Source organism: Prionailurus viverrinus, unplaced genomic scaffold, assembly GCF_022837055.1.
Source record: "Prionailurus viverrinus isolate Anna unplaced genomic scaffold, UM_Priviv_1.0 scaffold_35, whole genome shotgun sequence".
NCBI classification, from domain to species: Eukaryota; Metazoa; Chordata; class Mammalia; order Carnivora; family Felidae; genus Prionailurus; species Prionailurus viverrinus.
The window spans coordinates 4,803,417-4,829,450 of NW_025927605.1; the positions used below are offsets into that span (position 1 = coordinate 4,803,417).

At 38.6% G+C, this 26,034-nt stretch overlaps 1 protein-coding gene across 2 annotated transcripts in view; it reads left to right on the plus strand.

Annotated features, from left to right (window-relative positions):
- The window catches only part of IKZF3 (IKAROS family zinc finger 3), a 90,596-nt gene that overhangs the window by 24,956 nt on the left and 39,606 nt on the right, over positions 1 to 26,034 (plus strand). The window contains exons 2-3 of one of the 2 annotated variants that reach the window (XM_047845720.1): positions 92 to 145; positions 2,545 to 2,646. In XM_047845720.1, the coding sequence (XP_047701676.1) occupies positions 92 to 145; positions 2,545 to 2,646 (156 nt within the window). The remainder of the gene's footprint in view (positions 1 to 91; positions 146 to 2,544; positions 2,647 to 26,034) is intronic. The other variant, XM_047845721.1, reaches the window with a different exon arrangement.

Here is a 26,034-nt window from a genome sequence, read left to right on the forward strand (position 1 = left end):
AAGCTTCCAAAATAGTATCCTTATTAAATTTAGAATCCTCAAATCTGAAAAAAAATTAAGTAGCTAATATTTATAATCCTTTTCTTTTCAGATATAAAACCAAATGTGGAACTGAAAAGCACTCAGGAACAGCCTGTGCCCACAGGTAACATCAGGTCTTTCCTTTCTAGAAATATACCTTTACTGAAATTACCAAAGAAAGATGAATATTCTGATTATAGTAAAAATGCTATAGAAATGTGTTGGGAGAAAACATAGTTGACTCTTTCTGATACAAAAATAACTCATCCATTTACATTATATAAATTATTTGGCATCATAGGGCCAAACCTAATGTTGATCACTGTTTTTTTTTCTTTTAATTATTTTTACTGACTAGTTTAAATAAAAGCAGTTTTTGTTGGGGCGCCTGGGTGGCGCAGTCGGTTAAGCGTTCGACTTCAGCCAGGTCACGATCTCGCGGTCCGTGAGTTCGAGCCCCGCATCAGGCTCTGGGCTGATGGCTCAGAGCCTGGAGCCTGTTTCCCATTCTGTGTCTCCCTCGCTCTCTGCCCCTCCCCCGCTCATGCTCTGTCTCTCTCTGTCCCAAAAATAAATAAACGTTGAAAAAAAAAATTAAAAAAAAAAAAAAGCAGTTTTTGTTGACCAATGTAGTAGCTTATGTTTCATCAGCTTGTGATTTTCACTCTAGATAGTGGTCAGCAAACTTTTTTTGTGAATGGCAAGATAGTAAGTATTTTAGACTTTGTGGGCAATATAGGATCTCTGTCACATATTCCTCTTTATGTTTTTTGCAACATTTAAAAAATGTAAAAACCATTCCTACTTCCTGGGCCCATAAAAAAACAAGCCATTGCTTGTGGCTCTCAGGCCATAGTTTGCTGACTCCTGCTCCAGAATAAACTAGAGACATTTAAAATAATCTATTTCCTAAAAATAACTTCCATGTTTCCTAGATTGATTAACCCACTTTGTTTGGATCATAATTTGTGCTACATTACAAAATTAACCACTGGAGTACCTTTTTGTTATTATCAATTATAACCTTATATTTTAATTGAACCAGGACCTCATGTTAGTTGTTCAGGTGTGCACTTTATGTTAGTCATTTTAAGCTTGAGAAAAGTGAACTACTATTTAGAACAGTGTCTTATTGTTCATAGAATACATATTACAATATGCAGAAGTTAGGAGTTTAATGTGTTTATAAATCAAAACATGAGTCCGTTATAACCATATTTTCAGCATCTGTTAGTCATGGATTTTATGAAATATGTTTCTATTTTACTCCTGTATTCCAGCACAAGTCCTGCTCCATCTGTTTGGTCACAGGTGAGCTGGAAGGAATACCACTGCAGAATTTCTAGTCACTTCTCCTATTTCACCTAGCGTAAATGCCACAGGATTCAGTTTCTTTGACTATTTGTTGTAGGTAGTAGGTACTCAATAAATATTTTATAAACATTAGAAAGGAGTTTGATAGAGGGATACCTGGGTCTCTCAGTCAGTTAAGCGTCCAATTTTGGCTTAGGTCATGATCTCACGGTTCGTAGATTCAAGCCCCATGTCGGGCTCTGTGCTGATGGCTCGGAGCCTGGAGCCTGCTTTGGATTCTGAGTCTTCCTCTCTCTCTGCCCCTCCACTGCTCATGCTCTGTCTCTCTTTCTCTCAAAATAATAAATTAACGTTAAAAAAAAGAAAAGAGTTTGAAAGTGAATAAGTTTTTAGTTTATTTCTTTTGTTAATATCTTTTTAAGCTACTATGCTTGTACATGAAATAATACGCCACATTGTTCCTTTTTTCTAATGTCTAATAATATCAGTATTTATAGTACAAAAGTATATTTCTGTTAAACTTGATTTTTAACAAGTTTGCTGTTTGTTTAAGCATGCTTTTATTATGTCTGCTCCCTTTCACTTGTGAACTCACATAATACTTTGTATTTCCCTTACTCTCTTGTCTGAGTCTACATTATACTTATGATCTTGTCTTAATCTATATTTGCCAATTATAAGCTCCTTGAGGACAGGAATTATTACTTATTCATATCTATAGCCTTTTCAGCATTTAGTAAATGTTCAAAGAAAAGAGGAACTTGAGGGCCAATATGTTTTCCACAGAATCACATTTATAATGTGAACAGAAAAGGAACATAGGATTTGATATACAGTTGCTTATGGGTTTCCTCTTAGGAAAGCATCTTCCCAAATCAGATTATGCCAGTATTTTTGAGCTCAGTATTTCTCATCACTACACAAATACTTCTTGGTCATAAATAACAATAGCATCCTACTGAATATTGTGAGACATACCAAAAGAGAGAGAATTTCTGTCAGGAAGGAACATGAATACATTTTAACTCAGGTGCACCCTGGGCATATTTCTAAACCTCAAGAGTTATCACATATATTCCACGTGGTGTATTTATGAAAGAATTCTGTCTATCATTGAGATATTGTGCTGAAATGGGAGTCTACTTAATACATGTTTATAAAAACCCTTTAAAATTTGACTGAATAGTTAAAATTCTTTTTATCTCCTAGAAGGTCCAGTGATTTTGAATGACTACGATTTAACCAAACCTCATGAAACAGAAAATGCAGACAGTGTGGAAGGCCCAACCAATGAAGATGAAGATATAGGAGGTGAGCCATTGAGTACAGACTAAAACTGGTTATAGATATGGTTGAGGCTAAATATGTGGAAGAAATCAGAAACTTGCATTTGTGGGTTGAGTTGAAAGTAATTAAGTTTTGTTCATTTTACGAATATTAATATTTAATAATTTGCTAAAGGGTATCAGCAAACTTTGAGAATTTAAGGTGCTTATTCAGTATTTAAGTTATACTAACTTCATTTCTAAAATGTTTATTTGACTCTTTCCTGTTGTAAAAATAATACATGTTCATTATAGAAATTGTGGGGTATTTCCCAACACCAACAACCAATTCTCCAATTCTTCAGAGAATAACTGGGTGTCCCACAATTCCATTAAATTCTCATACTAACTCCTGGAATTAGCAAAGAACCCACATGTTAAAAGCTCAGTCCCACAAGACTGTCCTCACTTTAGACACCAGTTGAAACTACCAGGTCTCCATGTTACCTACATTTCTGTCCAGCTTGGCTACAAATGCAGGGTTTTCCATACCCACTCTCCTCAGGTTTGATAAGTTGCTAGAATGACTCAGAGAATTTAGGAAAGTGCTTTGCTATTACTAGTTTATCATAACGGATACAATTCAAGAACAGCCAAATGGAAGAAATGCATAAAGCAAAGTTTGTTTAAGACTTTTTATAGAGCTCAATCTTCAGAACCTACCCAGTGCCCCCCTATCACTTTGTCTTTCTGGTGATGAACCCATCCTGACTAGGGCCCTTACCCTAACTCACCTCATTAGCAGAAACTTAGGTGTGATTGAAAAGAGATTATTATAAATAACAAAAGATACTGCTATCACTCAGGAAGATTCCAAGGTTTGGGAGGACTCTTGTGCCAGGAACCTGGGACAAAGACCAAATATATTTTTGTATTTTACCATAGGCTACCCACTGGTCTTTGAGCACAAATCTCTTGTAACAAAGGATCATAGGGGCGCCTGGGTGGCTTAGTCCATTAAGCATCCAACTTCGGCTCAGGTCATGATCTCGTGGTTTGTGAGTTTGAGCCCCACACCGGGCTCTGTGCTGACAGCTCAGAGCCTGGTGCTTGCTTCAGATTCTGTGTCTCCCTCTCTCTCTGCCCCTCGCCTGCTCACTCTCAAAAATAAATAAAACACTAAAAATTTTTTTACAAAAGGATAGTAAAAGTCAAGATACTGGCACATTACTACAGTCACATTCAGTCATAATAATTATTCTGGTCCATCATCATATCATTTGAAAATGTCTCCCAGGGTGAGGTCACTCAGGTTTACAGCCTTCCATTTGATTTTGTCAGGTTCCAAAAACATGAGTGGTCTCAGCAATGTATGGCTTCACCTTTTCAGCATCTGGTATAATTGAACTGAGAGACAATATTTACAAGTTTCTTGTTCTGAGCCTCTCTTGACATTTTAATATAATACTGGATTTCCTTCATTACATAATCCATTTATTGATTTCTTTACCCTCAGCTACTATTCCTTCTTCTCTTCATCTACCTGAACTTTTCCACTTTTGGAAGGAACATGAGGTTTAGCTGCTGTGCTGGTCTAGATTGCAGGCAACAATACTAGTATAGCAAGTGCCTCCCCCTCAATCCACTCCTGTTCATATAGGGTAGAGTTACTTAGGTACAGAACTAGCAGGCTATTTTTGCCACTAGCAGTATAGCTGCAGTCACTGTTAACCTCAGTTTTGCCAAATGGAGTGAAGCCACAACCTACCCTATCAGGCCTTTAGGAATTCTGACATAAAGGTTTAAAACTGTAGCTACTTGGGACTTGTGGGTGGCCCAGTTGGTTAAGCGTCCAACTTCGGCTCAGGTCATGATCTCACAGTTCATGAGTTTGAGCCCCGCATCAGGCAATGTGCTGATAGTTCAGAGCCTGGAGACTGCTTCGGATTCTGTATCTCCGTCTCTCTCTCTCTGCCCCTCCCCTGCTCACTCTCTCTCAAAAATAAATAAACGTTAAAAATTAAATAAACAACAAACCTGTAGCTACAGTTTCTTGCTTAGGAATCATCTACGTTTCTGTCATTTGTTGCAGCGCTGGTCCTATGACTACTGCATCAGGTAGGAAAGAGAAAGCTGAGGTGATGTGGGGAAGAAAAAAAAAGTATGGTCATGAAACCAGTGTCCTCTCCTCTTAGGAAGAATTATAGTCATACCATATTCCCCCCCCCCCCCATGGAAAAAATTGCATAGTCACACTAGCATCCTCTTCCATCTCTCTTCCCCAGATTCACCAGAAAAACAGGAATCTGTCAACAGGGACATTCCCTTAACCCTGCTCATGTTAAGTGTGAGCACACATTCTTGAAGACATGTAAACCAGCCAGCCCTTCATGTCTACACGTTCCCGTTTCAAACAACCAGTGTTTCAGTTGCCTGTTCCAATTCTCTATGAAACTATTCTTCTGAGGACAGTATCTCTGTGCCCATCATTTGACATTATGGACTGTAAAGTGTGTTCTTGTCCCAAAGAAATGTGATTTGGTGGCCCAAATTGGTGCAGTATCTTCTGATCTGGGTTGTGGGGTTTTTTTTGTTTGTTTGTTTTTTGGGTTTTTTTGGTTTTGTTTTGTTTTTCAGTACCCTGACCATTTGCATCTACAACCAGGTAAGCAATACACAGTCCAGAGTCAGTGTCTATTCTGTCAAAAACCATTTGTAAGCCCCCTGGGGCTACTGGCATTGGTTCAGTGTAATCCACTTGCCAGCTATGTATAGGGCCTTACCTCTGAGGAATCTTCCCCATACCCATCGGAAGCCTCTGTCTCTCTTGTTGGCAGATAGAACAGTTATTGTTGGCATTTTGAGGCTCAGAGAGTGCGAAAGGAATATGTCCAGATTCAGCCTTCTGTATTTCTGTGGTCCCCAAATGTCTATACCTTTCATGGACACCATTTGGCCACTTCAAGTAAGTGCACTGTGATATCCACTTGGTTCCAATCCCCTTCCAAACCTGGAAGGGGATTCTTCTGATGGGCATTGATATGTCCTACTTTAATGCATTCCTCAGATTCCTGTAGTGATTTCCATACGGTCATGCCCTATATGGGCATCGCTTTAAAAGACCAGTTTTCAAGGCACTGGCTGGCTCAGTCAGTAGAGCATGTGACTCTTGATCTCAGGGTTGTGAGTTAGAGCCCCACACTGGGTGTAGAGATTACTTAAATAAATAATCCTTATAAAAATAAATAAATAAATAAATAAATAAATAAATAAATAATAACGAGTTTTCCTTCTGCCTATCCATATGGCATGGATCAGGTAAAAACCAAAATGTGGAGGCTTTTGTCATTGTTAAAATTCTTCCATCACTGCTAGGAAAACAGCATGTAATTCATCCCACTGAACTGATGTTTTTACATCTTCAATCAGAGTGGTGGTCTTCCAAACAGGATATTGTTCATTTACCTTGGAACAGCTATCCAGCAACTCTTTGCTGGTCAGTCAGTAGCTGTTTATCGGGCACTTCTAAGCAATGATAGAATCTGGCAGCCTCATACAGTTCCAAAGTCAGTCCTAGGAGAGAAGAGGCTCACTGCTTGTCAGTACCTCCTGCTTGCATTCCTCAGGTAGCATAATCCTGTATAAACCATTTCCATTTTATTGTGGAACTGTCTTGGGTATTGCCCTCCCAGAAGCATTAGAGCATTTCTGTGACATCACCTAAGATATCATGGGTATGCCAGATGTTAAGATTGTTTTTTTCTGCAGTCATAGGGCAGTTTCAGTTGCCTCTACTAATTGCCTCTAAAATGGAATTCTTGATTCCACCATCCCAACAGTCATCGCTGAGAAACACTTGCAGACTTTTGCCATAAAGCCCAGTCTATGCTCCATATGGACCCATCATCTGTCCCCACCAGCGCTGCAGCTTCTCTTCTACACTGTGGACTTGGGCAAGCTTATCCATCCCCATTTAGAATGTCCAATTAATAGGACAGATTTACATGACTTCTGTCTTATGGAAACAATTCCCCAGTCAGACACAATGCCCATGCCCATAATACATTCAGGTGAAAGAGATGCAGCCACTTCAAACATACCAGCTTTCCTCCAGACTTTCACATTAGTCTTTCAACCCTTCCATTCTTAACCTCCATCAGGACTTTATGAACAGGTTTTAGTTTTATAAAATGAAGTAAGGGAGATGTTCCCCAGTCAGACATAATATCCATTCCCATAACACTTTCAGGTAAAAGAGACACAATTTCTTTAAATACAGCCTATTTCTGGGGTGCCTCGGTGGCTCAGTCAGTTAAGCATCTGATTCTTGATTTTGGCTCAGGTCATGATCTCACAGTTCGTGAGACAGAGCCCTACATGGGTCTGCACTGAGGTCTGCGCTAATAGCCAGAGCCTGCTTGGGACTATCTCTCCCTTCTCTCTCTGCCGTTGCCCTCCTTGCATGCTCTTGCTGTCTCTCAAAATAAATAAATAAACTTTTGGGGTGCCTGGGTGGCTCAGTCGGTTAAGTGTCCGACTTTGGCTCAGGTCATGATCTCACAGTTTGTGAGTTCAATCCCCACGTTGGGCTCTGTGCTGACAGCTCAGAGCCTGGAGCCTGCTTCAGATTGTGTCTCCCTCTCTGCCCCTAAACTGCTTGCTCACTCACTCTTTCTCTCTCTCTCTCTCAAAAGTAAATAAAATACTTTTTTAAATTAAAAATAAATAAATAAATAAACTTAAAAATAATAAGCAGTCCAATTTCCACCAAGCCTCCGCTTTAATCCTATCAACCCTTACATTTTTATATTCTCTCAAATTGAAGGCCCCTATAAGGCTTCACATAAGAAGCCACAGTGAATGAGGCTTCCATGTCAGGGAGTCCCAGAAACTTTTCTTCTCCACCCTCCTAACCATTTTACCCCTTCACATGCTGAAGACTTTAGGTCCCTAGTTAGAGGTTGAGCCCATCCCTTTTGTCACGACAAAGATTAATCTGTCCGACTATTGCCCTAGCTGATTTCAGATCAGATTTCTGTTTGTAATCTTTGCCTTCTGGCTTTGTAAGTTCCTGTACACTGAAGAGAAGAGTGGACTTGTTTGGGGCCCTTTAAGGGAGGCGGTCCCTTTGGTCTACCCAACCTTGCACACTGCTGTCTTAAGACCTTAAGACCTTTGTTTCAACCCCATCAATATGTTTCCTTTATCCTGTTTCTTAATAACAATCTGAAGATTTTCACCCTGCTGAGATGAGTCCTTTGACTCTCCCCTTTATTTTTCTTCTTTGCTTTGGACTTACCAATGTTTGCTTTATTCTTCTTATTTCTTAATAACCATTTACAATTTTCTACCTTGCTGGGACAAGTCCCTTGACTCTCCTTTCTGCCTTTTCTCATTTTCTTGTTAATTAACCTAATGTTTTTATTAGCATCTGTAAAACCCAAGAGGGGAAGCTAAGGCAGCAGATTCACTCAGGTTTCTTGGACTGTTACTTGATTTTGCAGCAGGAAGGTTACACGGGGTGCCTGTGCAAAAAGGCAGAAAACTGTGTTTTCTTAGATTCTGTATTTGTCTCTTTGGCATCCATTCACCACAGGACCAGTTTTATTAACTGTATTGTCTTATATTCTGTATTTTGGATGCTTTGACATTTGGGGTCCTTACAGACCTGAGGAAAGGCTGCTTTTCCCGGGGATAGCCAATTCTTACAGATAGCAGAGGGGTTAGCCAGGATCATGCTTTTCATATACAAATCAACCAATCTGGACTCTGTATGTCTCGCCCATCTTCTTACCTAACTCTCATACACCAAGTTAATATTTCCTCTGCCCAAAATAATCTTACAATGAAGTATATCAGATAACTAGAGACCATTCTATGTCCCAAAGTCTTCCAGAATTATTCAAACCAGCCAATCCTAAACTATTTACTCTGCCTACCTTGCCTTTTCTCAGAAACTCCAATAAAAACGCTAGCCTAGGGTTTCCTTCACTGCTCTTTTCTGCCTCCTGACTGGCACTGGTGCTTTCCCCTGTGACCCTGTGTGGCATGTGGCAGTACCCTTCTATGAGTCCTGTGAGTATAATAAACTTCTTCCTTCAAATCTTTGTTCTCATCTCCTCTTATAGCTCTACCAGCTTCACCATACCATATCCAATATGCATGTTCTTAGAATACCCCTTTAAACCACAGCATTTACCATGACCAGGGTAACAGGCACATTCCATGAATGAATATGTCTGTTATCATAAAGCCAATCCTATATGGCTTACATACAAAGTATATCAGCTGTTACACTTCGGTGTTCCACTCAACATTTATAAATGGAGGCAGATAGTCCTCTTCTCAGGGTAAACAGACCCTACAGTGGTTTTATCTAGTCCACCAGACTGCTGTGTGTCTGGATCATGTATAGCCATCTGTGATTATTCCATAGTGAGTTGTGGGTTGGGTATCAACTCAAACATGTTCTTCTTCTCTGTAGAATTCAAAACCAAATATACTTGCTCTAAATTAGTCACTCTTACTGTCCATTTTAGTAATGGCTCTTCAAGAAGCTGATGATACTGATTTACAAAATGAGATGCCTTCACACTATACCCCCTGATTTCAATAGTTTCTCGGTTTTTCCCTCCCTCAATGTGAACTCTCTTTTTGGTGACCAGAGGTCTTAGAGGTCCTCTCTGTTGTTACCTCAACATTTTACCTTTTGGGGAAGGTTTTAGCCTAATACCTGAAGCTTAAACCAGCCAAAGTCTGAGCTTGGTCTAACATTAAGGTTTGAGCCAAAACTCTCTTTTCATTTCATTTTCATTTTCATAGTAACCAATTTCACCTTTTTCCGATTGGTTTGCATTTCTTTATGAATCCAGTGAACCACTCCCCAGGAATTGGATCCATTTCTGAAAACCCTTGGTAATTTTGCCTTTAGTAACTGATCATAACATAGCTCCTTAACCATAACATGAGTCACCACATGGCCAGGACTCAGAAGTCCCTAATTTCTTGCTCTTTCTTCCTTTCTCTTCCCAAACCACATGTTTCCACGAGCCAGACTGTTCTAGCAAATCCCACTCCTGACACCAATTCTGGGATTTTTTTTTTTTTTCTTTTCCAACACCAACAACCAATTCTTCAGACTCCAACTGGGCATCTAAAAATTCAATTCAATTATCATACTAACTCCTGGAGCATAGAACCCACAGGTTAAAGGCTCAGTCCCACAGAACCCACAGGTTAAGAGCTCAGTCCCACAAGACTATCCTCACTTTAGCTACCAGTTGGAACTACCAGGTCTCCATGTTACCTGCACTTCTGTCCAGCTTGGCTACAAATGAAGGATTTTCCATACCCACCCCCCTCAGGTTTGATAAGTTGCTAGAATGACTCAAAGAATTTAGGAGAAATTTTTACTTAATGTTTCTAGTTTAGTATAAAGGTCCAACTCAGGAACAGCCAAATGGAAGAGATGCATAGAGAAAGGTATGGAGTGGTGGGGCATAGAGCATCCATGCCCTCTCTGGGCACACCACCTGCCCATCATCTTGATGTGTTTACCAACCCAGAAACTCTCTGAATCTCATTATTCAAGAGTACTTATAGAGCTCAATCTCCAGTCCCTACTCCCCTTCCCAGAGCTTGGTGGTTGTGACTGAAACCCTTAACCCTTAACCACTTGGTCTTCCTGGTGACTATCCCATCCTGAGGCTAACTAAGGGCCCCATCCTAAGTTCATTAGTATAAACTCAGGTATGATTGAAAGGAGGTTGTTATGAATAACAAAAGACACTCCTGTCACATAGGAAATTCCAAGGGTTTTAGGAACTCTGTCAGGAACTGGGGACAAAGACTAAATATATTTTTATATTTTACCACAGTTTGGAAAGTTCATAGAAAGAAAAAAGAAAAAATCACCTCTATCCTTGCCACCCAAATATAGTCTGTATCAGCAGTATGGAAAACTTCTAGGCTTTTTGTGAATTTGGAACACTATATTTATATTAACATTGCACGCATTTTATGCTAATATTTATGTTGATAAATCCAATCACTATTCCTTTATGAATGTCACTCAGATCTCATCTTAGATGTCATTTCTTCAGAGAGATTTTCCCTAACAACCCAGTGACTGTTCTTTTTTATCCAGTCGCTATTTTAACACACTACCCTATTTTAATTCTCTGCATGGCACTTACCGTGGATAATTTTGGAGTTTTATTTATTTCTTTATCCCTCTACCTTTTATGAGCCAGGATCTTGGGCTGTCTTTTTCACTGCTAGATATTTGTAGCACCTAGAATAGTACTTGACTCATAGTAGGGTGTACAATAAATATTTGTCAAATAAGTAACTAAATGAGTACATTAGGTTAATTATACATGTGTATCTATGTGTTTCATAAAGGAAGAAAAGAAAAAAAAAAAGAATGTTTGAGATCTTTTCCTTTTGTCTTAGATTCTTAAGGGACCAAGAAATACAATTCTGTGTCTAAAACTTCTGAGATTCAAATCACAGCTTCAACTAACATTCCAGCTCTGCCTAGCTGTACATTAATTTGTACCAGTTCTTAACCACAGAGACTGAAAAAATGCTGCCTGGCACAGGATGTGGTCATTTGTGCTGAGGAAAGGCATACAATGTTCTATCAGTTTTATGCAACCTCTTGAAGATGCCATCCATGGAGTCACACTCAGAATGAGGCAAACAATAACTGTGCCTTTGGCTTGCATTTTTCTGAATTAGTGTTTCTGAGTTCTGGTAGGTGATGCCATTTAAGTTTATGTTTGAACTTTTGGTCAGGAAATTTATAATTTATGTTAGAATTTGCTCTGGATTCAGAAGTAGCTTGTGAGTTTTATGTTTTCAGGTGATCAGAAAAAAAAAAAAAAACCCAACAGGTTAAACACTCAAACATAAACAAAACACCAAAGAATTTCATTCAACAATAGGAATTTAAAACAAATATTGTAAAAATTCATGTGATACAGCACTTCTCTGGGAATCCATACAATAGATTCCAGTCCTCTGCATTTTGACCCTGCTCCAGACATGCTTCCAAGGAGAAAAGAGATTCAGTCTCTGTGGTCCACTCAATCAATTTGGGTCATCTTCAACTGCTGTAGCTTCTGGTGCCATTTCTATCGCCTTACCTCCAATTCGATGTCAGTGATGATTGGGATATTGGTGTATTTTTCTCAGTTGTTAGGGGTCTGGGAGTGTCATAATGGTTCTTGGTAGAGACTAGAAGATATAATCAATCATTCTAAATGGTTTGGGAAAGAGAGAAGAAATGGCTGTTTCCTCTAAGCCTGATTTAAAAAGAAAAGAACAGGGGCGCCTGGGTGGCTCAGTTGGTTAGGCATCTGACTTGGGCTCAAGTCATGACCTCACAGTTTGTGAGCCTGAGCCCGGCGTCAGGCTCTGTGTTGACATCTCAGAGCCTGGAGCCTGCTTCAGATTCTGTGTCTCCTTCTCTCTCTGCCCCTCCCCAACTTGTGCTCTGTCTCTCTATGTCTCTCAAAGAATAAGTAAATGTAAAGAAAGAAAAAAGAAATGAACAGGCTAACTTTAGCATTATTTTATTATTTCATTATTAAACTCCAAACTGATTATTGTACTGTTAATGCTAGCACTTAATCTGAATCATATACCTTTGGAAAAGGATGTTACAAGGTCTCTGCTTTTTAAAAAGATAAAATATGATCAGTACATACAAATTATACATGCTAAATTGAAAAATAATAGAACTGAAAAGTAGCATTGCCTGATAAAAGATATGCCTATTGCGTAATAAGGTACTTCTGTCATATGTAGCATAGAGATGCTTTAAGACTAGTTAGGATTATACTTTCAAAGGTAGTTAGAATTAATTTTTTAAAGAAAATTTAGCTATAATGTAATAATGATTATAAACAAATTTAAAAGCATACTTTAGAGGATCCAATTTTATTTAAGTTTAATGGAAGCATTTTTTCTAATGTTCTTTAAAAAGTTTTAGAACTAAGATCTGTCTTGGAATATTTTAAATTCAGAATAAATGTAATCATGTCTGATTTATATGTTAAAGAAAGTGAAATGTCATGTGCATCTAAGTTTCCAGCTCTTAGAAAATTGTTTTATACCAAAGAGACTCATAAATATGGAGAACAAACTGAGGGTTGCTGGAGGGGTTGTGGGAGGGGGGATGGGCTAAATGGGTAAGGGGCATTAAGGAATCTACTGAAATCATTGCTTCACTATATGCTAACTAATTTGGATGTAAATTTAAAAAAATAAAAAATAAAGTTAAATCAAAAAAGAAAAAGAAAATTGTTTTATAGGAGATTAGAATGCTAACTTTATTTTTCTCTTATGGAATGGCAGACTAAATTTTTTAGGGGGAAAGAGTGTTTACCAATTGGAATTATTGTGTGAGAAACAAAATAAAATATTTGGAAAAAAACTTTTAAAAGATAGTAACATTTAACATAAATTCACTTGTTTCCTACCCTCCAGATATTTTGATAATTTTTAGTTTTTGTTTTGTTTTTTAAGTAATCTCTATGCCCAGCGTGGGGCTTGAACTCACAATCCAGGGGCGCCTGGGTGGCGCAATCGGTTGAGTGTCCGACTTCAGCCAGGTCATGATCTCGCGGTCCGTGAGTTCAGGCCCCGCGTCAGGCTCTGTGCTGACAGCTCAGAACCTGGAGCCTGTTTCCGATTCTGTGTCTCCCTCTCTCTCTGCCCCTCCCCTGTTCATGCTCTGTCTCTCTCTGTCCCAAAAATAAATAAACGTTGAAAAAAAAAATTAAAAAAAAAAAAATGAACTCACAATCCAGAGATGATTTTTTTTTTTTTTTTTTTTTACTCTATATTCCTAGGAGCCTAGTGCAGGAGTTAACAATTTTTTTTCTGTAAAGGGCCAGATAGTAAATATCTTGGGCTTTGTGGCCAAATGATCTCTGTTGCAAACTTCTCAACTCTGCTGTTGTAGTGTAAAGCAGCTATAGAACATACATAAATGATGTGCATGGCTGCAAACTAGTAACTTTATTTACAAACACAGGCTGTGAGACAGATTTGGCCTGCAGACCATAGCTTACTGACTCCTGGCCTAATGTATACATTTATCGTATGATGAGTTAAGAAAGCTTTTGTTCCTTGAAAGGAACAATGTTCATGTAAATATTTCAAAAGGACATTAATGGGGAGTCTAACACTATTATTTTCTAAATTAGAAAAATATAGGAGCATCTGGATGGCTCAGTCAGTTAAGCATCCCACTCTTGATCTCAGCTCAGGTCATGGTCTCATGGTTGGTGAGTTCCAACCCTGTGTTGGGCTCTTTGTGTGCAAGTGGTGCACTCTCTCCTTCTCAGAATAAATAAATAAACTTTTTTTTAAAAAAAGAAAAGAGGGGAGGCACTGGGGTGGCTCAGTTGGTTAAGTGTCTGACTTTGGCTCAGGTCATGATCTCAGGATTCATGAGTTCATCATCGGGCTCTGGGCTGACAGCTTAGAGTCTGGAGCCCGCTTCAGATTCTGTGTCTCCCTCTCTCTTTGCCCCTCCCCCACTCACACTCTGTTGCTCTTTGTCTCAAAAATAAATAAACATTAAAAAATTAAAATTAAAATTAACAACTACATGGATGGAACTACAGGGTATTATGCTCAGCGAAATTAGCCAGTCAAAGAAAGACAAATATCATATGACTTCACTCATAGAAGAATTTAAGATACCAAACAGATGAACATAAGGGAAGGAAAGCAAAAATACTATTAAAACAAGGAGGGGGACAAAACATAAGAGACTCTTAAATAAAGAGAACAAACTGAGGGTTGCTGGAGGGTTTGGGGGAGTATGGGCTAAATGGGTAAGGGACATTAGGGAGGATACTTGTTTGGATGAGCACTGGGTATTATACATGGGGATGAATCACTGGAATCTACTGAAATCATTATAGCACTATATGCTAACTAACTTGGATGTAAATTTAAAAATAAATAAGTAAATAAATCAATTTAAATTTTTAAAAAATAAGAAAAAAAGAAAAGAGGGGCACCAGGATGGCTCAGCTGGTTAAGCGTCTGACTTCAGCTCAGGTCATGATCTCACGGTTTGTGAGTTCAAGCCCTGCGTTGGACTCTGTGCTGACAGCTTGGAGCCCGGAGCCTGCTTTGGATTCTGTGTCTCCCTCTCTCTCTGCCTCTCCCCTACTTGCAAGCTCTCTCTCTCAAAAATAAAGAAACATTAAAATATTTTTTTAATTTTTAAAAAATTTGAAAAGAGAAAAGAAAAATATATATCACCACTAGCTTTGTTTATCTCACACATATATAGTGATTATGGCTCTGTACATAAATTAATTGGTCACAAATAAAATATGTGGATTAAATGTTGTGTTACCACTTAGTTGGCTCCTCCTTTCTTCTTGAAAATTTAAATCTAATAGACTAATGCACTGGAAATATTTACATCAATTCAAGTTAATTTCCTCCATGAGGCCTCGTTGTACTATCCCAGCTCCCCCAAGTGTAGTCTTAGGGCTGAGTTTTTGGAGTGTGTTTAATTAATACTTGTTTAAACACCTAATTATACTGTATCTGGAATTGTTTGTACATGACAAACTTTCACCCAATTCCATTATAAACTTTTTTTTAAAAAAGAGCCCTAATAGCTTACATTTATATCTTTGTAAAAATACCTACCTATGAGGTGATATAATCCAAGTGAATTGAAAAAAAAAGACCTGAAGATGTTCAGAGTTCTTTTTCAAGCCTGGTCATTGACTCCTATGAAGAATTATTATTTCTATTCTTCTCAGTGGTGACCAGACTGATCTTGAGCAGTAGGAAATAACCAAGGATCCCTAAGTCTTTATTTTTGTTTAGCATTTGATGAGTGCAGGGGTATTGTAAACACTTCACTGAATATGAAAGATATTGGGACCTTCCTGTCAGACCTAAGATGTCATTGAGAAACCATAATGTCAAAAGCAGAAGTTAAAGAAATATTTACAACATTTCCAAAAAAAAAAAAAAAAAAAAGAATATCCCTATTTCTTGTGTTCACTGAGGAACACAATAAAATAAAAGCCTCTGGACATCAGGGCCAGAGATCAGGTGTGGTTCATAGTAGTGTATGTACCCAGGGATATACTAGGTAGAAATGAGACAGTTGGTGGAATGTCATCACAGCAAGGCCCTGTAAAAAAAAGTAATGCAGTCGAGTGCAAAATGACTGAGGTAGAACCTTACAGCTTTTTGTTTCAGTCCTCCTTTTGAAATTGGATCCCTATCTTTGCCATTTCCCACTTTGAATATGGAAGGAAAGATTCTGTCATGAGCAAGTAAGTTTTGAGATTGTGATTTGACATGCATGTGCTGTTGGCTTTACTTTTCCTCTTTGAATAATTAGGAAAAATTATTGTGGCCCCCAATTCTCTACATTTAACACACTACTAGCCCCCAATTTTCAGCAGCCCCTCACAACCACCATCTCTTTCTGCCTACACAAGCAGTTTGTTCTGGAGCTGCAATGGGGCCCAAAATTATACAACACACCTCAGTATCCATCAACACCACTGTTTGTCCTGCCTAAATTGCACATTTACCCTTTGAATCAGCTACCTAGGGCTTCTGTAACAAACTACCACAGACTGGAGGGCTTAAAGCAACAGTAATTTATTCTCTCACACTTCTGGAGGCCTGAAGTCTCACTCAAATCAGGGTGTCAGCACGGCCACGCTCCCTCTGAAGGAACTTCCTTTGCTTCTGTCTAGTTTCTGCTGGCTCTCAGCAACCCTCAGCATTCCTGGGCTCATGGTAGTGTGATTCCAACCTCTGCCTCCTTCACATGGCCTTCCCCCTGTATATGTCTCTGTATGTCTTCTATTCTTATATAGACACCAGTCATTGGATTAAGGGCCTATCCTAATCCAGTGTGACCTCATCTTAACTAATAACATCTACAAAAGTCATTCTTAGATTTCTGGCAAACATGAATTTTGGGGAGATACTTCAATGCACTACATTATTTCTGTCTCTAATCTTCACAACTATCAAATACCCCTTAAATAAAATAGATGAAATAGATTGCTTTTTAATTATTTGTATAGTGGTGATCAATTAGTATTTATTTAATTATTTCTGTAAGATATAAGATTGTACCTGCTTCCATGAGAAAAGTTGAATTTGATAATTTTTGATAGGCCTTAAATTTTCTCTATTGTGATATCTTGTGTGATGCTTAGATGAAATATAAAAAATTTAATTAAAAAGTCTGTTGAGAGGCGCCTGGGTGGCTCAGTCAGTTGAGGATCCGACTTCGGCTCAGGTCATGATCTCATGGTCTGAGTTCGAGCCCCGCGTTGGGCTCTGGGCTGACAGCTCAGAGCCTGGAGCTTGCTTGGGATTCTGTGTCTCCCTCTCTCTGCCCCTCCTCCACTCATGCTCTGTCTCTCTCTTTCTGTCAAAAATAAATAAACATTAAAAAAAATTTAAAAAAAAAAGAAAGTCTGTTGAAAGGGGCACCTCGGTGGCTCAGTTGGTTGAGTGTCCGACTTCAGCTCAGGTCATGATCCCATGGTTCTGGGGTTCTAGCCCTGCATCAGGCTCTGCACTGACAATGTGGAGCCTGCTTGGGATTCTCTCTCTCTCCCTCCCTCTCTCTCTGGGCTCTCTGCCCCCCTCCTCCAACACTCACTGTCTCTCAGAATAAATAAACTTAAAAAATATATTAAAAAAAAAAAAGTCTGCTGAAAAAAAATTCTTCCCACCTTAGGACCTAAGAAGATACAATGCCTGTCTTCAGTAGCTTTCCATATCAGAGTCTCAGTCTCTTTTGAGGTGTACAACGTTTTTGCGCTCATGAGAAATACAAACTACTTTGATGCTTCTGAAAGGGGGGGAAAAAACCCAAGCCACATTTGTGGTTTATGGATGCTAATTACTGCTACATTTAGATGTGTGAAGGAGGGGTCTATGGCTGGAGCGAGCTGGGAGAGACCAAGTCAGCCTCGCCTAGGTGCTCACTGAGGTTCCAGTGGTACTGCTCAGCACACGCAAATATATGCTTCAAAAGGAAGTGCCGTTTTTATCAAAATATTACATCTCTCAAGCCCAGATCAAGACCTGTCGCTCATGGGATGCAGGGGTTATCTTACAAAATCAGCAGTGCTTTGCTGCAGAAGTTCACTCACAGGGGATTTCTGTAAGTGCTCACAATGGGCAGAGGCTTTACCGCTTCTACTGTGTCAAACGGATAAGTTCTGTTGGTGACAGAACACCTCTCCTTGAATCTTTTTAACAGAAAACATCTCTGGACTTTTTTTTCCCCAACCAAGCTGTGTAGCACAGTGAACTAAAAGGAACTTAATAGGAAGATATTTGGCATCTGCAAAAGAGGAATGGACAGTTGTGATGGTTGACAGAAAAATGGATCTGCTCACTGTCCTTAGTGGGTCCTCAAAGACTCTTCCCCCCCTTCCTTTTGTGTTTCTTTAACTGTGGAGCAGGCATACATGTGCCTCCTTGGAGTGGAAACAAGATGCATGTGAAATAAAATGTAGATTCCAATCCAGTTGGTTATCTGTATTCGTGAAACACCCATGTGTGCCTGATAACTAACTCTCATAGGATCTGATCTTGCCAAGCGAGTTCAGCTGCTCAAACTAAATTTGGCACCAGGCATAGTGACCTGGGCCATTGTGTGCCCTGGTGCAGTTTGGTAACCACATGAAGGCACCCTGCTGAGGAATAAGTGAGGAATCCCAATGGTGTGCCAGAGTCAGCTCATAATCTCTTATTAAACTTTCAGGAATTTTGTCAGCCGGTTGACTTCACATTGGTAGCTTGAATTGGGCCATGGTATTTATACCACTGACATCAGCAAGTGCTACAAATAAGCCCTTCCCCCGCTCTGCATTGGTTTTTAAGCACTTACCAGCATACCACTAGACTGAGGACTGAATGAAATCCTGTTCTGGCTCGCCAGGTCATCATTTTTCATAATCTGTCAGAGGGGCCTTTTTTTCTTTTTCTTTTTCCTTGTCATTTGCATGGGGGAAAATAGTGTTGGAGATGAGAAGAGTATGAGACCTTTCCACAACATGGTAGGTAGGATCCACAAATTTTATCTTTACAGTATGGGGATCACATGATTGTAAAGTTAATGGAATAATAGGAGGTACTGTTACAAAAAGCACAAAGCAATGACAGTGAGGTTTAGACTAGACACAACTGACCATACCTTAAACTTAAAATGTCCCAAAAAATCATGAGTCAGTTACTTCCTTCTGAATCCCATAACAATTTTAGCTTGCTTCTGTCAGTGAATGGAGGATGAGTGGACAGCTGGAGGCAATTACCAATCTTGTTATATCCAATTTTATGCATACTGCATTGTGGCAGGTCTTACTGTACTTTACTGTCTTCCAAAGAGTTGACAACATGGCAAGGGCAGAGTCTCTTTTTTAGTATTATTCTTCTTTTAGGCCAGAGGTGGGGTATGTAGTAAATACTCAGTATTTACCCATTTTTCTTTCTGCCTTTCCATCCAACCATCCATTTATCCATTCATCCCTGCATTGTTCCAAGTGCTCACTAAATAACTGTCATTTGGTTAAGTAAAGTGAAGAAGAGCATGTGAATACAGTTTGGCCATGGGGGCTTTTTTAGCTGTGTTCTTCAAACTGGGATATGGGAAGACTTTTCAAAGATGACATAGGGGTGGGTAATTTTCAGAGGATCTACTTCAGTATGTTCTCTTTCCTAAATCTGATCTGCTCTACAAAGCTGTTGTAGTTGAGGTTCTTCTTCTGTGTCTCCCCTTTCACAGTGATCCTTCTCCACTTTATAAAAGAAAGACACATCTCTTGCCCATCCCAAATCTTACTCTTTGCCCTAAGGTGTAAATACTTCCAGGATGCCAAATAAGGGGTCATTTAGATAATTTATTTTTTAAGATGATTTTTAAAAAATGTTTATTTGAGAGAGAGAGAGAGAGAGAGAGAGAGAGAGAGAGAGAGAGAGAAGAGAGGCTGGGGGACAGAGAGAGAGGGGGACAAAGGATCTGAAGCAGGCTCTGCTGTTATAGCAGTGAGCCCAATGTGGAACTTGAACTCACAAACAGTGAGATCATGTCCTGAGCCAAAGTCAGACACTCAACCAACTAAGCCACCCGGGCACTCTGATAATTTCTTTAATCAAACTTTTATAAAATGCATACCCCTCCACCCATATCATTAAAAGATACATTTCCAACAAATTTTAGTTTTTATATTTAACAATTGTTGATCAAGGTTTGCATTATACCTATTTTGTTTTAATCAATTGTGTGCTAATAATTGTAATAACTCAATCCAGAAGAAATTTTTTAACACTTAGCACTGCATGGTAACAAAAACATTTTTATTTATACATATATTGTTGTTGTAGAGACATATGATAGGATGAGCAATATTCAAGCATAAGAGTATGGTACATAAGGATGAAGTTCTATAGGAAAAGTGAAATGGAAATAGAAGTTCAGGGAGAAATTTTCTGATTTTTTTTAAAAGCTTATTTATGAATTTTTAAATTTATGATGGAGTAAATCAAATCACTAATATATGCATTCCATTGGATATATCTGGAAGAGTGTAATAACAGTTTAAACCATTATAATTTACTATAAACAAAATGTGTGCTTGTAAAATGTTTAAATTATGAGGGGTGCCTGGGTGGCTCAGTAGGTTAAGCGTCTGACTCTTGATTTCAGCTCAGGTCATGGTCTCGAGGCCATGAGATTAAGCCCCACATCAGATTGAGTGTGGAGCCTGCCTGAGATTCTCTCTCCCTCTCTCTCTGTCCCTCCCACTCTCTCCTGGGCATGCTCCCTTTCTCTCTCTCTCAAAATAAACATCAAATAAATAAGTAAATAAATAGAGATGAAAAATTGTAGATGTCAACTTAATTTCCACTTAATGCCCACTGGGTACAGGGGAGAAATATATAACTTTCAAAATTCTTTTGAGTATACTTGAGCAAGTAATTTGAAGGCCAGCCACTATCATATAAATTATATACAGTACACTGTATATAAAGGAGCCTTCAATTTAATCCTGACCCTATTTAAAAGCCTGATACAAAGATTCTCAATCCAAAATCTTAAGGTTTGGGAAACCTCTCATGTGAAATTTTGAGTTTATGGGCACGTGTGCCTTTTATCTGGGTCAAGAGTACAGTTCTCATAGAAGTCCACAACCCAAAAGATTAAAAAGCTCTGACCAAAGTGTATGAGGTCTTAAGCCTTCTTAACTTTGCTGTTTTTGTAATAGTTTCATATGTAATGGTCTATAGAATGGCTCCCAACATAAATAATTTTGAGTCAGCTCTGTATGTATATAAAATAACATATACTAATAAAAAAAATCATGAAATAGGCATAATCCCCCTTGGGGCGCCTGGGTGGCTCAGTCAGTTGAGCGTCTGACGTCCACTCAGGTCCTGATCTCACAGTTCGTGAGTTCAAGCCCCACATCAGTCTCTGCTGTCAGCACGGAGCCCACTTCAGATCCTCTGCCCTCCTTTGTTTCTGCCCCTCCCCAATTTGCACTATCTCTCTCTCTCTCAAAAATAAACATTAAAAAAATGTTTTTAAAGAAATAGGCATAGGGGCGCCTGGGTGGCGCAGTCGGTTAAGCGTCCGACTTCAGCCAGGTCACGATCTCGCGGTCTGGGAGTTCGAGCCCCGCGTCGGGCTCTGGGCTGATGGCTCAGAGCCGGGAGCCTGTTTCCGATTCTGTGTCTCCCTCTCTCTCTGCCCCTCCCCCGTTCATGCTCTGTCTCTCTCTGTCCCAAAAATAAATAAATGTTGAAAAAAAAATTAAAAAAAAAAAAAAAGAAATAGGCATAATCCTCCTTTTTGTCACAGACCTGAAACCTATTGTAGGCAATCTTTTATTTTATTCCTTGCCAATTCAAAGATCTTTCCCTTTTCTTAATTTTAATAAAGAAAGTTACAGATGTTTCATCCACAGAAAAATGCCAGATGGAAATTTTTTAAACAGTTTTTTAAAAAGAATAGATATCATTTGCCCCTGACAATTCTGTTGTGTGGTATCTAATTTAGCATCTAATACTCAGGTTGATATAGTTTTCAGGCTTAGAATTAGGAAGATTACATTTGGAAGTGACTGATAGCACAGCAGTTTGAAAGCTTTGGATTTTAAAGTGTCACACACACAGCAGATGAGTGAAGATGTCAGAGCCAAGCCTAAAGGAGGACCCTCGTAATCCAGCCCTTGGTGTATAACCTTCAAACACCAATAAACAAGATTATCTGGGTTTAACATGTGACCTTTTTCATTCTGACTGGTAGGTCCAGATGTTTTCTCATTCAGCTGCCTGGTTGAAATCTGCTTTTTAACCGACTGCAATTGGATCTAGATTGGAGGTTGTAGAAATGACAGTCTTGAAAACTCTATTCTGCAGGGGGTGATGCTGTCTAAACAGTAACATATGGAGACTGATGGTTTAATAATTAAAAATAATTTGTGACCTTACCCTTAATAGATTTGTTAATTATGTCAACTGAATAAGTAAAAATGGGATTGTGGTAGATATTTCACTATATTAGTCAGTCTGGTGGCATTAAAAACATTGACAAGATTTGTTAGAATGAGGCTTTCTTGCACCTGTGTCTACAGAAGCAGAAATCCCAGTCATGCCTTTGTTACCCTTTGTTACCCCTCAAGGAAGTTCATGGCAGCCCTAGAGACAATAGGAAAGCCTCTTTATTAGGTTCTTTTAAGGCAGTCTAAGCTTATGGCTATACTTCTCATCCACCCAAACTTGGACACAACTTACTGTACGTTTATTACCTCTTTTCATTGTTTGGAGCCCAGGACTATTTCTGGAATTTTGTTATGAACTGTTCATTACAATCATCTTGGTTTTCTGGTTCTAGTCCTTTAGGTTGTACTGGTTCTGTCTCTGAGACTATATGGAAAAAATATTTATTTTCTTCTTTTCTTATGGGAGAATTAAACTCTCACATCACTGGGTAAACCCTCAGAGAGCTTCCCCATGGGCTTTTATACCACTGCTGACTTGTAGGTCAGGGATAGTCCTCATTAATTAATTAATAATCATAGCCTAGTAAGGCACACTAAATTATTAACAGAATAGAAAGTAAGACATGAAAGCAAAAAAAGACATAAAAGCACAAAATGTGACAAGGAAGTAATATAATTAGAAAATCTGGATATTTATGGATTTTAGCACAACTTAGCAAAAATCGGTGTTATTTAGGTATTCTCTGAAGTTGATAATAAAATATTATCAATCTGGTTGGTTATAAAATAATTAAGTATGGGAAATGTCTTATGAAGCCAACTCTTACAGTTACTTTAGTTTTCTTTCCTACTGCCAAGTAACAGATGCACCTGGTGTTTTTTTAACACAATACTTATTAATTTCTTTGAGAAGGGCATGACATTAGTTACACAGGAACAAAAGGAGTTAAAGATAGTTTCATGAGGATTTGTCATATGGGATTAATCGTGGGTCAAAAGCTACACTTGTCACAATGCTTCCTGTAATAGTTGGTAAATAAGTAGCTAAACTCTACCTTCTTGAGACAGAATCAGTATCCGTGTAGCTAGATATTAGTTGTCGGGTTAGTTTTTTTTTTAATTCTTATAGAGTTTTTTAAAATAGCTTTTTTTTAAATGTTTATTTATGTTTGAGAGAGAGAGAGAGAGAGAAAGTGCAAGCAGGGGAGGGACAAAGAGAGAGGGAGACAGAAAATCCAAAGAAAGCTCTAACCTGTCAGCACAGAGCCTGACATGGGGCTTGAACTCACGAACCATGAGATCATAACCTGAGCTGAAGTCAGACTCTCAGCAGAATGAGCCACCCAGGTGCCCCTAACAGCTTTTAATTTACATACATTTAAGTGTTCCAGTCAATGATTTTTAGTAAATTTACAGAGTTGTGCAACTAGCACCATGTTTTGGAACATTTCTATCATCCTAAAAAAATCCCTGGTACCTGTTTGCAGTGAATCCCCATTCCCAGCCCAAGACAAGTAATAATCTGATTTTTGTCTCTACATAGATTTGCCATTTCTGGACATCTCATATGAAAGGAATAATACAATAGGTAGTCTTTTGCTTCTGGCTTCTTTCACTTAGCATAATGTGTTTTTTTTTTTAATGTTTATTTATTTTGAGAGAGAGAAAGAGAGAGGCAGAAAGAGGGAGAGAGAGAGAGAGAGAATCCCAAGCAGACTTCGTGCTGTCAGGGCAGAGCCTGATGCGGGGCTCAACTCACAAACAGTGAGACATTGACCTGAGCCAAATGTGTTTCTTTTTTTTTTTTTTTAACTTTATCTGTATTATTGCATGTTTTAGTACTTTGTTTCTTTTTATTTCTGAATAATATTCTATTTTATTGATGAAATACATTTTGTTTATTAATTCACCAATTGGTAGACCTTCTGACTGTTTCCATTTTTTGGCTCATGAATAATCCTGCTATGAATGTTTGTGTGCAAGTCTTTGTGCAGACTTATGTTTTCATTTCTTTTTGGGTAGATACCTAGGAGTCAAATTGCTGGGTTGTATGATAAATTTATGTTTAATTTTATAAGAAATGTCTATATTAGTTATCTATTACTGTGTAACAAATTACCCCAAGCCTTAGCAGCCTAAAGCAATACAAATTTATTATCTCAGAAATACAGGCACAGTTTATTTGGATTCTCTGTTTCTTTCAAAGCTGCTATCAAGGTATTGACCTAGACTGTGGTTTCATCTGCAGGCTTGACTAGGGAAGGATCAAATTCCAAACTCATTCGTGTAATTGTCAGGATTCAGTTCCTTGAGGGTTCTTGGAGTGGGCCTTGTTTCCTCACTGTAGGTTGGCTAGAAATAGCCTTCAGTTCTTCACCACATAGGCTCTCTAGCTTACTTCATCAGAGAAGCACATGAGAAGCACCTGAGAGAGAGTGAGAACAGGATGGAAATCGTAGGTTTTTATAATCTAACAACAGAAGTGATTTCCCATCGCTTTTGCCATGTTCTTTTAACTAGAAGCAAATCACCTAGGTCCAATCCACATTCAAGGGGAGGAGATTATAAAAGGATATGAATACTAGGAGTCAGAGATTATTTGGAACCATTTCAGAAGGCTATCTATTACACAGCCAAATTTTTCCCAAATGGCTGTGCCATTTTACATTCCCACCAGCAGCATATTATGAGTGCATATTCTCCATATCCTTACCAACACTCATAGCTGTCTTTTTGATCACAGCCATTGTAGTGGGTATGAAGTGGCATTTCATTGTGCTTTTAATTTGCATGCCTCTAATTACTAATGATGCTGAACATCATTTCATTTGCTGATTGTTCATTTGTATAATTTCTTTGGTGAAATGTCAATTCAAATATTTTTCACATTTTTAACTGGATTATTTGGCTTACTATTGAACTATAAGATGTTTTCATTTATGAATCATGCCTTTAGGAGGGCGCCTGGGTGGCTCAGTCGGTTATGCATCTGACTTCAGCTCAGGTCATGATCTCACAGTTCATGGGTTTGAGCCTCACGTCGGGCTTTATGCTGACAGGTCAGAGCCTGGAGCCTGCTTTGGATTCTGTCTCCCTCTCTCTGCCTCTTTCCCCACTCACACTCTGTCTCTGTCTCTCAAAAATAAATAAATGTTAAAAAAAATTTTTTTAATGAATCATGCTTTTGGTATCATATCTAAGAAATCTTTGCCTAACTCAAGGTCACAAAGATATTATGTGTCAGCTACTATGCTAGGCCTTTATATACATTATTTTGCCTAATGTAATTACAGTAACAGCCCTGTTAGGTGTAGATAATATCATCATTGTACAAGTGAGAAAATTTACAGAAATCAAGCGACTTGCTGAGATCACACAAGTAGAGTACAGCTTGAACCTAGATTTTGTCTACTCCAAAGTCTTTTCTCTTTCATCAGAACTTTAAAAAAAAATACATTCAAATCATTTTTAGTTGGCAACATAAGAGGGAAATACCCTATTGTCTTTTCCTTATAATTATCAGTACCCACTCCGGTGCTATTTGAATACTGTTAATAAAAATCTCTCTATTCATTATCATTGGAGGTTGTCTTTTGAAGTAGAAAAAGACTTGTACTCCAGTTTACAGCTAGATTCCATCCTGGTTTTATTCTGCCAGACATTATACCCTCCACTGTTTCTGGTAGAGCAACAATGGATCTTTGCTTGCAGTCTTGAAGTGTGTTACTGGGCAGCTGTTAAGCAGTTGTTATACTTTACCCCCAGGGACAAGCATGTTCCAGTGACAAGATAGCTTATTCCTTTATGTGCTTTTAGCATTGTACATTCACCTAGGACAAGTCAGTGCTGAGTTTTTCCTTGTATCTTAGTGCTCTAATCCCATTATTTGAAAACCAGAG